The sequence below is a fragment of the Phalaenopsis equestris genome, unplaced genomic scaffold (genome assembly GCF_001263595.1).
Source record: "Phalaenopsis equestris unplaced genomic scaffold, ASM126359v1 Scaffold198114, whole genome shotgun sequence".
Lineage (NCBI taxonomy): Eukaryota > Viridiplantae > Streptophyta > Magnoliopsida > Asparagales > Orchidaceae > Phalaenopsis > Phalaenopsis equestris.
In genome coordinates this window covers 47,165-61,121 of record NW_018218052.1, presented here as the reverse complement: position 1 = coordinate 61,121, position 13,957 = coordinate 47,165, and the positions used below count along the sequence as shown (strand labels likewise).

At 31.1% G+C, this 13,957-nt stretch overlaps 1 protein-coding gene across 2 annotated transcripts in view; it reads left to right on the top strand.

Moving 5' to 3' along the window:
* The window catches only part of LOC110035555 (vacuolar cation/proton exchanger 3-like), a 23,903-nt gene that overhangs the window by 3,587 nt on the left and 6,359 nt on the right, over window positions 1-13,957 (top strand). For both annotated transcript variants that reach the window (XM_020739802.1, XM_020739801.1), the window contains exons 6-7: window positions 68-280; window positions 5,649-5,783. In XM_020739802.1, coding sequence (XP_020595461.1) covers window positions 68-280; window positions 5,649-5,783 — 348 coding nt within the window. The remainder of the gene's footprint in view (window positions 1-67; window positions 281-5,648; window positions 5,784-13,957) is intronic.

Sequence of the window (13,957 nt, the reverse complement as noted above, 5' to 3'; positions counted from 1 at the left end):
TATATATATATATAATTGAACTTATTTATTTAAATATTTACATGAGCATAGAATTCAATCATAGCAGGCAGCTGCTGTGGTAAACTCAGGTTTACTTCTCATGGCTGTGATGGGTCTGACATTCCCAGCAGTTCTTCACTTTACGCACTCAGAGGTACAGTATGGAAAGTCTGAAGTTTCCCTTTCAAGATTCAGCAGTTGCATTATGCTTGTGGCATACGCTGGATATCTTTTTTTTCAACTCAAAACTCGACACAACATGTATAGTTTAATTGAAGAGGTCAGTCATCTGATCCTGCTCTAATCTTGAAGGGCTTAGTATTTGATATTCAATCCTTTCATATCCCGCCGAATTTAAGTTGCTTAGTTTCTTTCATATGAAACTTTTAACAATTACACTTATTAGAGTAGTAGAACTGATCAATAACAATTTATAATATATTTCTCTGTAAATAATGCTCTTTTTGTGGTTGTATAAGGTATTCATTAGCAGTTTCATATAGTTCGATAGGTTGCTTGATTAACTCATTACTTATGGTGATAAAAATTATTCGTTTACTCTTTTAGGTAGCATGTTTGAAAATATTCAATCACTCCATATCATTATCTTGAGGAGCAGCAGCTGCATTGCCCCAATTGTTTGCCATTGGTTTTTTTAAGTCATTTTTCCTAATTGAATTCCTATAATTATATATATTTTATAAATCTAGTTTGCGCATTATCTTTGTGCATTCGGTTTGCTGAGGAGGGAACGAAAGTGTCTTTTTTTATGGAATTACTAAAATTTTTAACCTCTCATTTTCTTCTGTCATTATTTTTAGGTATGAAACCTGAATTCTAACCAATTAACGCTGTATGCTGTTGTTTCTCCAACATCTTTAAACCTTTTTGAGGGAAAAAAAAAAAAAAAAAAAAAAAGGAAATTCCAGCTGGTTCTTTCATGCCTTGGCTCTATTACCTTTTGAATTCGCATCGAATTTTATAGTGTAATATTCTTGTTAAGCTTCCGTCGAGAAAATAAAAACAAAGCGACGTCAATATTTTGAATGATTTTCCATCATTAGTTTAAAAAATTTTTATTGTCCATTTTTCTTTGATCACCCTAATGATTGAAAAAGACGTGTTTTTTGTATTTTAAATAAGAATCTTTATTAATACATTGATTTGATGCATTGCAATTAATTACATTTTGATTAATCCTTTCTCTGTTGTTTACTTAGAATATGATGGATATATTTTGTTATGATAGTAATCCTTTTCAACCGTTTTTCTCACTTTTAATTTAGATTAATATTTCTTTATTTTATTAAATTGAATGTTTTGTGCTAAAGATGGATGGAATGGACGGAGTTTAGGAAAACTAAAATGCTAAGGTAAATGCAATAAAAGTAAAGTGTGTAAAATTAGGTGCGGAGAAAATGCAAGAATGATATTCACAGGAAAAAGTAATAAAAATAGATTTTATCATTTTATTAATATTAAAGAAGTGGAGTGTTGTATTAGATAGTCGACAATCAACATAAAGTTTTAGTAAAAAAATCATAACATGAATTTATTAAATCTTTTTTTAAATGCTAGACGCCCCCTGGAACCGACGCACTTTATGATCTGGATACAGTGAAAAGTGTGCAGGGGCTGCTACCTCGACGCCTGGGTGTAGTATCAAATAAGCAAGAATTTTCACATTACGGATGGATGTTGGCAAAGTAGTTAGTCCATGAAACTAGTATTTGGATAAAATTTTAGAATATAGGTACTCATAGGTAAATTAATGAAATTAGAAGATATTATGATTCATAGGAAGATAAGTATTTTATGTATTCAAGGAACTAAATGTGTTGGAGGAAAGTTTAAGGAGATTGATAGCTTAAATTTTTAACTTTTCTATTCAGGTAGGAGTCACACTAGAAATGGTGTAGGTGTAATTAAAGATAAGAGTTTGAAAGATAATGTTGTAAAAATTAATAGAATTAAAGATAAAATTATAACCCTAAAGATTTTGGTTGATACTAAAATTTTTAATGTTATAAGTGTTTATGCTCTCCAAGTTTAGATATAAGTTCAAAAGAAAATTCTTGAATAACCTAGAACAATTAATATAAATGATACTTTTTGATGAAAATAGTTTTAGTGGAGGAAATTTAAATGTACATGTTGGTGGAATGATAGAAAATTTTAGAAATATTCATAATGCTTCAATTTTGAAGTGATTAATGAAGAAGGTTGAAACAAATTTGATGTTGTTTTAGCATATGATTTTGTTATTATTAATATTTTATTGAAGAAAAGATATGAACATATTGTTACTTATAAGAATTGATCTAATAGAACACAAATAGATTATTTTCTTATAAGAAAAAGAGATCGTCGAGAATGTAAACGAGAATGTAAAGATTGTAATGTAAGGTCATTCCAAGTTAAAATTTAAGTACTCAACATCAATTATTAGTTTTGAATTTTAAGATGAGAAGTTGAAAGATAAAAAATACAATGAAATATTTTTATGAAATTAGATGGGGCATTTAAAAGACAAATAAAATTATTTTATTAGTAAATTTCAAGATTTTAAGATTTGAGATGTTGATAAAGAAGCTAATTCTATGTGAGATAAAATTATAAACACTATTAAACAAGTGATAAAAAATGTACTTGCAGAATCAAAATGAAAAATTTTTATAAATAAAAATAGCTGGTGGTAGAATAATAATATGCAAGAAAAGATAAAGTATTAAAAGTTGTATTTTAAAAATTGGTTTAAATGTAAAAAGCTTAGAGAACTAAAAAAAAATAAGTTAGTCTGCAAGGAGTCTAAGAGAACAATTTGTCACGCGCTAAAAATTCTGTTTTTAATAATATTTATAATAGATTATATACTAAAGATAGTGAAAAATATACGTATAAACTAGTCAAACAACGAGAAAAAAGAAAAGTAAGAAAATTCATTTAAGTGTATTAAAGATGAAAATCAAAATGTGTTTTTCTTAGGGGAAGATATTTAATATAGGTGGGTGAGCTATTTTGATAAACTTTTAAATAAAGTTTCTGAAAATGCAATTAATCATAGTGTTCTTAATATCGTTTATAATAATAAAATATTTTATTTTACCCTCACATTAATAAAAAAAGTTGAGTAAACTTTAAAGAAAACTAAGGGAGGAAAATCAGTAGGAACTGATGATATCCCAATTGAAGTATGGAAGTATTTATGTGATTTGAGAGTTTCTTGGCTTACAAAAGTCTTAATTTTATTTTAAAAAATAGAAAGATGTTTAAGGAGTGGAGGAAGTGTATTTTGATACCTATTTTTAAGAATAAAGGCGATGCACAAGAGTATGAAAATTGTAAAGGAATTAAGTTGACGTGTCATACTTTAAAATTATGGGAGCGAGTTATTGGACATAGGTTAATACGTGATACAAGGATTTCTCATAATCAGCTTAGATCTATGCCTGGCAGGTCACTATAAAATCTATACACTTTTTGAGAGTATTTTTCTATTTCAGTTGGATTACATCTGGGATCAGCTTTAAGCCTGTATCTTTTTGCTTTAGTTTTGGATGTCGTACTAGACACTTACAGGAAAATGTACCTTGGTGTATGCTTTTCGCTGATGATATCCTTCTTATGGATAAGCCTACAAAAAGTGTTTAGGAAAAACTTGAATTATGGAGGTGTACATTGGAGTCTAAAGGCCTTCGTTTGAGTAGATCTAAAACTGAATACATGGAATGTAACTTTAGTAGTAGTAGCTCTAGTGTTACTTGAAGGAAAATTTTATAAGATGGTGATGAGATCTGCAATGCTTTACAGTTCAAAATGTTTTCCTTTAAAAGAGAATCGTAAAACAAAAGTAAAGGGTTGCTGAGATTAGAATGCTTAGGTGGATGGGTGGCTTGACACTTAGAGACAAAATGCAAAATGAATATATCGGTAAAAGGGCTAGTGTAGCCCCAGCGCTATTTTTAAGAATAAAGGCGATGCACAAGAGTATGAAAATTGTAAAGGAATTAAGTTGACGTGTCATACTTTAAAATTATGGGAGCGAGTTATTGGACATAGGTTAATACGTGATACAAGGATTTCTCATAATCAGCTTAGATCTATGCCTGGCAGGTCACTATAAAATCTATACACTTTTTGAGAGGTTTGATGGAGAAGTACAAAGAGAATAAGGAGGATCTACATATGATTTTTATTGATTTAGAAAAAGCATATTTTAAGATTTCAAGAGAAGTCCTTTAGAGAGTTCTAGAGAAGAAATGTGTTGATATTACTTATATTCAAGTCATTATAGATATGTATGCTAAAGATGTTACTTGTGTTCAAACAAAAGGAAGATTGTGAAGGAGGATTGACCAAGTATTTTCCCATTTCAGTTGGATTACATCAAGGATCGGCTTTAAGCCTGTATCTTTTTGCTTTAGTTTTGGATGTCTTACTAGGCTTTTCGCTGATGATATCCTTCTTATGGATAAGCCTACAAAAAGTGTTCATGAAAAACTTGAATTATAAAAGTCTACATTAGAGTCTAAATGGAGTCTAAAGGCCTTCGTTTGAGTAGATCTAAAACTGAATACATGGAATGTAACTTTAGTAGTAGTAGCTTTAGTGTGAGAGTTGTAATTATGGGTGATCAAATCATTAAAAGGTGTGACGTTTTAGATATCTCGGGTCTATTGTTCAAAGGGATGGTGATGTAGATGAGGATGTTATTAGTATAATTCAGGTTGGTTGGTTGAAGTGGATGAATGCATTTGGCGTATTGTGTGATGGAAAATAATTGCTTACACTTGAAGGAAAATTTTATAAGATGGTGATGAGATCTGCAATGCTTTACAGTGCAAAATGTTTTCCTTTAAAAGAGAATCGTAAAACAAAAGTAAAGGGTTGCTGAGATTACAATGCTTAGGTGGATGGGTGGCTTGACACTTAGAGAAAAAATGCAAAATGAATATATCGGTAAAAGGACTAGTGTAGCCCCAGCAACGGACAAGATTAAAGAGAGTCGTATTAAATGGTTTCGTCACATTAAATGTCGACCATCTAATGATCTGGTTAGGAGAGTAGCTATTTTAGGTTAGATTTATGTTAAGGAATGCAACTGTAGACATAAAAAGACAGGGGCATATTGTAAAAAAAATTGATCTTAATCTACTAGAATTAAATGAAAATATGACACTCAAAAGGATGTAGTGGAGAAAAAGGATTTATGCAGCCGACTCTACTTAGTGGGATAAAGGCTTGTTGTTCTTGTATTCATTCTGAAGAAGACTACAATAAGCTTTGTGATGGCTAATAACGTAGTTAGTAGGAAACAAGGAATAGATAGGAAATAATTTGACTGAAGTTTTATAAATATGTTAAGAACTACACTGCAGTGCTCTTAGTGGCAAGGATGGAGAAAGAAGTTTGAAACTTTGGCTGATATTTGTTTAGGCATTGTTGTTTATGTTAATGGCAATTTAACTTTTTTCATTTTATTCAGTTTCTGTTGTTCCCAGAAAATACACTTGTGATAAGTTTTTTCATTAAGTCAGAAAAGGCTGCTTTATTTCGTTTCTTTCTTCTTTACAAATCATATTTCGTAGGCTGGTTTTTAGTTTTGAATTAATGTTCTTATACCTTTTGATCATTTGCTGTCATTGTAGGAAGAGAGACAAAGTGATGATGTTCCAGATGAGGTGGATGTTCCTGAGATAACTCTTTGGGAATCTATAGCATGGCTTGCTGTTTTAACTTCTTGGGTTTCTATTCTCTCTGGATACCTTGTTGATGCGATTCAGGTAGAAAAAGTTTTGGTGCATATTTAGCTTTTTTCATTTTTTGATGCTTTTTTTTTTTTCATATTAGATTGTTTTGTTTCTGAAATTTGAATTTCAAATAGAATTCATAGGAAGATAAACAATGGGCAGAAGTTATGCATTGGGATGGTAAACATCATCAACATTGAAAAATATACTGACACATGAGTTTTATACTCAGGAAAATGAAGATTTGCTGATAGGAAGAGTTGTCTTATTAGTGACTCCAGTTTTCATCATATAACTTGAGCAGAAATTCACACAGCGCATTTAAACTTTGCTAACTTGCGTATGATAGTGTTGATGGTTATGCTTCAATAATTCAACAACGCTAGAGTCCATTCGAGTAGAGCTTTTTTTTTTCTTGTTTCTTGCTAGTTTTGTTTTAATGAACTATTAGACTTATGATTTTATGTTCTGCTATCTTAAATCAAAAACTTGCTATAGCTATGTTATTCAAATGATTTTTCTTTGAGCTTGAATATCAGGAATGTCTTTGATGTAAATTTTGAGGTCCTTGTTGTGGGCTTCAAAAATTCAAAATACCTCAGACTCTCGTCTAGAGCCTATGTGTCAAGTCCTGGTCAAATTTTCAAAAGGTTGATATTATAGTAGATAAGACACTACCTAGATATTTCACCCTCATTTTGTGAGGACTTTAAGATCTGGAGTTTGAGGTTTCCCATATATGCAAGCCCCTATAGTTAATTACCTCTCCTGATAAACAGTTTCAATTAAAGCTAGTCGTTAGATGCTAAGTATTTAGATTTACTATATAGTAGCAACAAATTTATATTTTTAAATTGTCAAAATATCCCTATGAGCTTAAAGTGAATGGTGGGAGAGACATTGATGAGGCCAATCAAAATCTTATTGTTTCGTCATCTCAAGTTGTCATGATCCCTGGTGTGCTTAGTCAACAGAGGTAGTCAACCCAACATGAGCGAATAATCTTTGTCAGCAGCAATGGGTAGCTTCGTCCAAGGGAACTTTGTAGACCTGAGGTGAATATTTATCTAAAGGGACTAATCTAAGTCAATCCTATCTTACAGAGAGCTTTGTGCTCTATTAAATATACCTAATTATTCTCAAGTAAAATGGACAAACTATAATTGAGGAACACACGGATTACAATCGTGACATTAATATAATGATGCTATTAGGCGATAAATCATCATGTTATAAGGCTCTTATCATAGACATTTTTTTGTGGTCAGAGGACTTGCTGTCATATTGAATATAATCTATGATTCATAACCCAAAAGAACACACTATCATTGAAGAATACATCATCAACAATTGTGACTGTAGTATGATGATGTCATTGGATTGCGACCATGCAGTTAGAGGGCTCTGGTCCTAACCCTTATTTGTGTTGTCATTTGACAGTAAAACCACGAAAACAGAAGTCTCAGACCACATCCTTACTGACTTGGGATTCTTTTTATCTTCAAGTTAGTAGTATACTTAATATAACATTGATTATTTGTGAGCTTGAGTCAACATTGAATTTGTCCACCTCAACAAACAGTTATGGAAAGTGTATGGATTTTGCTTTTTGCCTTCGTTGGTATAATTTCATTTGATTGTTTTTATAAATTCTATAATTTAAAATTTAATATTTATCTATAGATCCTCTATTAAGAAGTGCAATGAATATGCTCTTCATAAGGATAAGTTATAACTTAATTATTTTTAAAACTAATAGTTATGTCAACTCTATTCCGACGATCATACTGACATATTATGAGCTCAATCTTGTCAAATGTAGTTCTAATTAGGCTGAGAATTAGTCTAGCTCAGTTGATCCTCAATCTTGTTAAACTTCGATCCCTTTAGGGAGGAGAAGTGAATTGTCCAAAGTGTGGGACTTACGATCTTGCCCTTGTATAAACACTGAACAAATTGGTCGGAGCATATGCGGAATTTAATACTTTATAGTGCATGATTATATGCTTTAATTGCATGAACTTTGAAACTTTCAATGTTTTTTAAGGTGGTGTGCTTTAAATTAATAATCTCGTGCATAAATCTTAAAGCATTTAATGTTCTTCAAGATGGTGTATTTGACTTGATGCTGATTGGCTTGGGGAATTTGTAAAGCTGGAGCGTGCAAGATTTCATGTTAAGGCCCTAAAGTTCATCTTTTGCCTGTTATTATAAATATGGTGCAAATTTGGTGGCTTGCGTGCAAAATTTTGCCCAAAGTCATCTAGTGAAATACTTTCTTTCTGCTTTTATTTGTGCTGCGGATTCGGTGATGATTATTTATATTATATTATGATTGTGCATTTTAAATATTTTATTTACTCCCACAATGTTCATTTGAGTGTTTAAATGGACCCACATAATTATAATTTGTGATTTTAAGCACTTTGATTAAACGATAGAAAATCTCATTTGCATTTTATAGGCGAGCTAGTATGTTCACCACATGTTTCATTCGAGCTCGATGATGAGTCGTCGAGTCCATTGTAAGTTGTGTGGGTCTAAATTATATTCAACTTTTTTATCTTGAGATGATTTGTATAATAATTTTACATCTTGATTTTGTTCTTAATTTGCAGTGTAAGAGCTTTATTTTGATTGCATGATTATCCAACTAAGTTCAATTTAATTTCTCTTTTATGACCAGAGTTTAGACAAAAACTAGACAACATTTCGGCAGCCTTGGCATGTTCCCTGTTTGGAGAGCTACCTCACAGAGTTGATGCATTCCTACCATGCTTAAAAAAAGCATGCATACTTAAGTGTCCCTCAACAATATGTCTTAGGAGTCTTTGAAACCCACCATGCTTAAAAAGCATTGCTTGCGGCTTTGTGTACCTGCACCAAAAATAACACACATGAACACGCAACTACTCCCGCCGCGCCGATACGACACGGACGGGTTTTTAACCCGCAATGCTTAAATAAACAGACATGGAGTTTGAGAAACTTGCATGAAAGAGAATACATAAGCATAAAAATTTTCTCGCGACATTGGAATAAAGTGCACGAGTACTTATGTGTGACTGCCCATCTTTTTTTATGCAACTCATGTATAAATCTCCTTCCATTTTCTTTTAACCGCTGCTCTTTCTTCCCCCAAATGTTATCAAGCATGTATCGTAACGTTGGACATAACCTTGACTCAAGACTGACCCAAGGTGCATCAAATGACTCCAAATTAACCAGGTCCCTCCATCTTAAGACTATAATGCCTTCTCATTTTCATCTTCATAGGCATGTTAGAGGAGAGTCGCCATTCCTAAAATTCCATCAACATTACGCATGATCTTCTTTTATCTCTTCAACCCCTTGACATCTTATATAGTTCAGTCAGCATATCCCACTGATCCATTTTCTTCACATGGTTGCATGTGCTATATTATGGTTGCATGCTAATTCCTATGAGAGCATGATATGTCATCTAACATTTTGATTACCTTGGTGAATTTGGTTTACTGCTGACAATTGTTTTGCTTCAGCTCTTAAAGATTTCTGAGTGCAGCGAGCTTCTAATCCCTTTTTGTCAACTTATTGGATCCATTTTTATAACTCTAGAAGTTGGTTATATGTGCTATAGGGGTGTTTGATGTTATGTTATAGTGATTTATTAAGGCCTTATGCTTTTGTGATTATTGATTGGTCTTATTAGCCGATGATAGTGCTATTGGATTCATGTTTGGTTTGGTGTTTCACATTTTGCACATGCTTGTCTCTAGCTCTCCTTAAATAAGCCAGCTGCTTCAACAGCCCAATTCATATGTTTCTTCACTATTTACTTCTCAAAATTTTCTTAATTGGCTATTGTTGTTTTCTACTACTTCGGTTTTGCTAGCTATGCTAAGCATAATTTGATTTTGGCTTTTGAGACTTATTCTTTTTGAATCAAAGTTTCTTTTGCTAAATCATGGTCAATTCTTAATTTAATTACATTTTACAATGAGTCATGTTTCTTTTTTTTTATGCACTGTGCTATACAGTTAATTGAAAATATGACACTCAATAGGATGCAGTTGAGAAAAAGGATTCATGTAGCGGACCCCACATAGTGGGATAAAGGTTTGTTGTTGTTGTTGCACTATGTTACACAATTTTGGATTCTTTTCAAACTTGTGTGTTTCATTGGATATCTGTTTAAAGTCTTGATGATAATTTTTCATAGATGTTTTTCTTTGTACTGTCATGTGACTTAAATCTTCAATTTTGGGATTTCTATTATTGTTTCTTTTTTTAATTATTTTGTAATTTTGTGTGAGTGATTTTCATTTTGATGAGTTTATTACATATTGGTTTTCTTTATTGTTGAATTTTAATCGTTGTAGAATTTTATATGATCTCATTTATATAGTGTTCTATATAAATGCAACATATGTATTTTTGTTAGACTAAAATAAATGTGTTCTATAGTTTTACGTTAAGATTGTTAATCACTGCGTAAAATAAGAGATGGGGAACTAGAAATTATGTTTTTTTGCATATTTTTTTGTGCATCTCATCTTAGGTTAGTATTAGTGAATCATAAACTTTAAGATAGTATTTGGTTATTTTTTATTTTTATTTTTATATTTGTAACGTTGTCTTGGGAAAAGTATTTCTATTATTGAAATGGTTCTTATTTTTTATTTTTATTTTTATATTTGTAACGTTGCCATATGGGAAAAGTATTTCTATTATTGAAATGGTTCGCTCCTTTCTACGGGAAATGGAGTATAAATGATCTTTTAGCACTTGAGTTCTAAGAAACACTCTGTTTTCTACCTATATCAACATACCAATGCCATGGTCTGGTTTAATTCATATTGTTTTGCCGTCCAATTTAGACTTATGAACCTCTTAACTTGTTATTAAGCTATGGTTATGTCATTTCACAAAGAAGAAAAAGAATCAACCGCCTATCGGACTTTTGTAATCCATTGTTTTATATGAAAATTAAATAAGATGTCTAATTAAAATAATTCAACAAAGTTATGCTTAACTTGGAATGGCAAATTATATCTTAAATCTCGAGTTATGCAGAGTGAATTAAAGCTAATATACTATCAATATATGCTGAACTTAAAATCTCCCTTGTAAGGTATTTATCATATAGTTTTATTTCTGTCATCTTCCTTCACAACTTAGTATGCTGATTCTAATGCTATCTTGTCCTCAATTTCATCCATGTTATTGCTAATGTGATCAATCCATACTTAGCTCACCATGTTTCTTATAATTGGCTTGGTTTTTCAAATATCCATTATATCATTGTACACATTCGATCTATTTCTAATATATGTATTAGTTTTATGTTCATAGACTAAGTAACTTCCTCATTATTTCTTTTTATCATGATAACACTGCCATTGTCGGGTCCCAAACCTTGGTTGTGACAAGTGGAGGGTTGCGTTAGGTAGTCGACAACCAATGTAAAATTTGTCAAAAAATCATCACATGAATCCTTTTAATCATTATATAAGTGACGCGCTGTATGACTTGAAAACAATGAAAAGTATGCAAGGGATGCTGCACTGATGTCCGGGTGTAGTGTCAAATAAACAAGGGTTCCCACATTACGGACGGATGTAAGTAAAGAAGTTAGTCTATGAAACTAATATTAGGATAAGATCTTGGAATATAAATACTCTTACAGGTAAATTAATGGAATTATTTGATATTATGATTTATGGAAAGATAAATATCTTATGTATTCAAGAAACTAAATGGGTTGGAGAAAAGGCTAAGGCGATTGATAACTTAAGTTTTAAACTTTAGTATTCTGGTAAGAGTCGCACTAGAAATAGTGTATGTGTAATTATAGATAACAATTTGAAAGATAATGTTGTAAAAATTAATATAATTGGAGCTAGAACTATTGCCCTTAACATTATTGTTGATACTAAGATTTTTATTACTAGAAGTGTTTATGCTCCTCAAGCAGGTTTTGATATAGGTTCTAAAGAAAAATTTTGGAATGAGCTAGAAGATTTGATACAAATGATACCTCTTGAAGAAAAAATTTTATTGGAGGAGATTTAAATGGATATGTCGGTAAAGTGTTAGAAGATTTTAAAAATATTCATGATGACTACAGCTTTGGAGTGACTAATGAAGAAGGTGGAGCCATATTAGATTTTACTTTAGTATGTGATTTTATTATTGCTAATAATTTATTCAAGAAAAGAGATGAGCATATTGTTACTTATAAGAATGGATCTAATAAAACACAAATTGATTATTTTTTTACGAGAAAAAGAGATCGTCGAGAATGCAAAGGTTATAAGGTCATTCTAAGTGAGGATTTAAGTACTCAACATAGATTATTAGTTTTAGATTTTAAGATGCAGAGTTGAAAAACAAATAATACTTAGAATCATTGTCCTAGAATTAGATGGGGTGCCTAAAAAATACAAATAAAATTATTTTTTGAGTAAATTTCAAGATTTCAATATTTGAAATGTTTATAAAGAAACAAATTCTTTGTGGGATAAAGTAACAAAGACTATTAAACAAGTGACAAAATATGTACTTGGAGAATCAAGAGAAAAAATTTCTATAAATAAAAATAGTTGGTGGTGAAATAATAATTTGCAAGAGAAGATAAAATATAAGAAGTTATGTTATACAAATTGATTTAAATATAAAAGCATAGAGAAGTGGGAAAAATATAAATTGCCCCTTAGGGAGTTTAAGAGAAGAATCTGTGATGTTAAAAATTCTACTTTTATGATCTTTATGATAGATTAGATACTAAAGAGGGTGAAAAATATTTGTATAAACTAGTCAAATAAAGAGAAAATAAAAATGAAGATTTAATTCAAGTGAAGTGTATTAAAGATGAAAATTAAAAAATATTTTTTTTAGGAAAATATATTCAACATAGGTGAGTGAATTATTTTGATGGACTTTTTAATTAAGTTTCTGAAAATACGATCGATCTTAGTGATCTTAATGTTGTTTATAATAATAAAATGTTTCATTTTTACCGTCGCACATAAGTAAAAAAAAGTTGAGGCTTTAAAGTAAATAAAGAGTGGAAAGTCTGTAAGACCTAATGATATCCCAATTGAACTATGGAAATATATAGGGGATTTGGGAGTTTCTTGGCTTACTAAACTCTTTAATATTTTTTTTAAAAACTAAAAAGATGCCTAAGGAGTGGAGGAAGACTATTTTGGTCCCCATTTTATAAAATAAAGAGGATGCATAAGAGTGTGCAAATTATAAATGAATTAAGTTGATGTATTACACTTTAAAATTATGGCAGAGGGTAATTGAACATGAGTTAAGATGTTATACAAATATTTCTCATAATCAATTTACATTTATGTCCAGTGGGTCGATTAAGGAAGCTATACATTTATTAAGAGGTTTGATGTAGAGGTTCAAAGAGAATAAGAAGGTTCTACATATGATTTTTATTGATTTAGAAAAAACTTACGATAAGGTTCTAAGAGATATCGTTTGGAGAGTTCTAGAAGAGAAAGGTGTTGATTTGACTTATATTCAAGTCTTTAAAGATATGTATATTAGAGCGATTACTTGTGTTTGAACAGAAGGGGAATTGACCAAATATTTTCCTATTTCAGTTGGATTACATTAGAGATCGACTTTAAGCTCATATCTTTTTGCTTTAGTTATGGATGCTCTTACTGCATATTTACAAGAGGATGCACCTTGGTGTATGTTTTTCGCTGATGATATCCTTCTCGTGGATAAGACTAGAGAAAAAGCTCAGGAAAAACATGATTTATGGAGGTCAACATTGGAGTCTAAAGGCCTTTATTTGAGTAGAACTAAAACTGGATGCATGGAATGTAATTTTAGTAGTAGTAGCTCTAGTGACAAAAGTGTAACTTTGGGTGATCAAATTATTAAAAGATGTGAATGATTTAGATATCTCGGGTTTGTTGTTCAAAGCGATGGTGATATAGATGAGGATGTTAATAGTAGAATTCAAGTTGGTTGGTTGAAGTGGAGGAATGCTTCGGGCCTTTTGTGTGATAAAAAAGTTCCGCTTAAACTGAAAGGAAAATTTTTTAAGGCGGTGGTGAAACCTGCAATGCTTTATGGCCTTGAATGTTGGCCTTTAGAAGAGAAGCATAATACTAAGTTAAGTGTTGCTGAGATGAGAATGATTAGGTGGATGAGTGACTTTTCACTTAGAGACAAAATGCGAAATGAATATATTC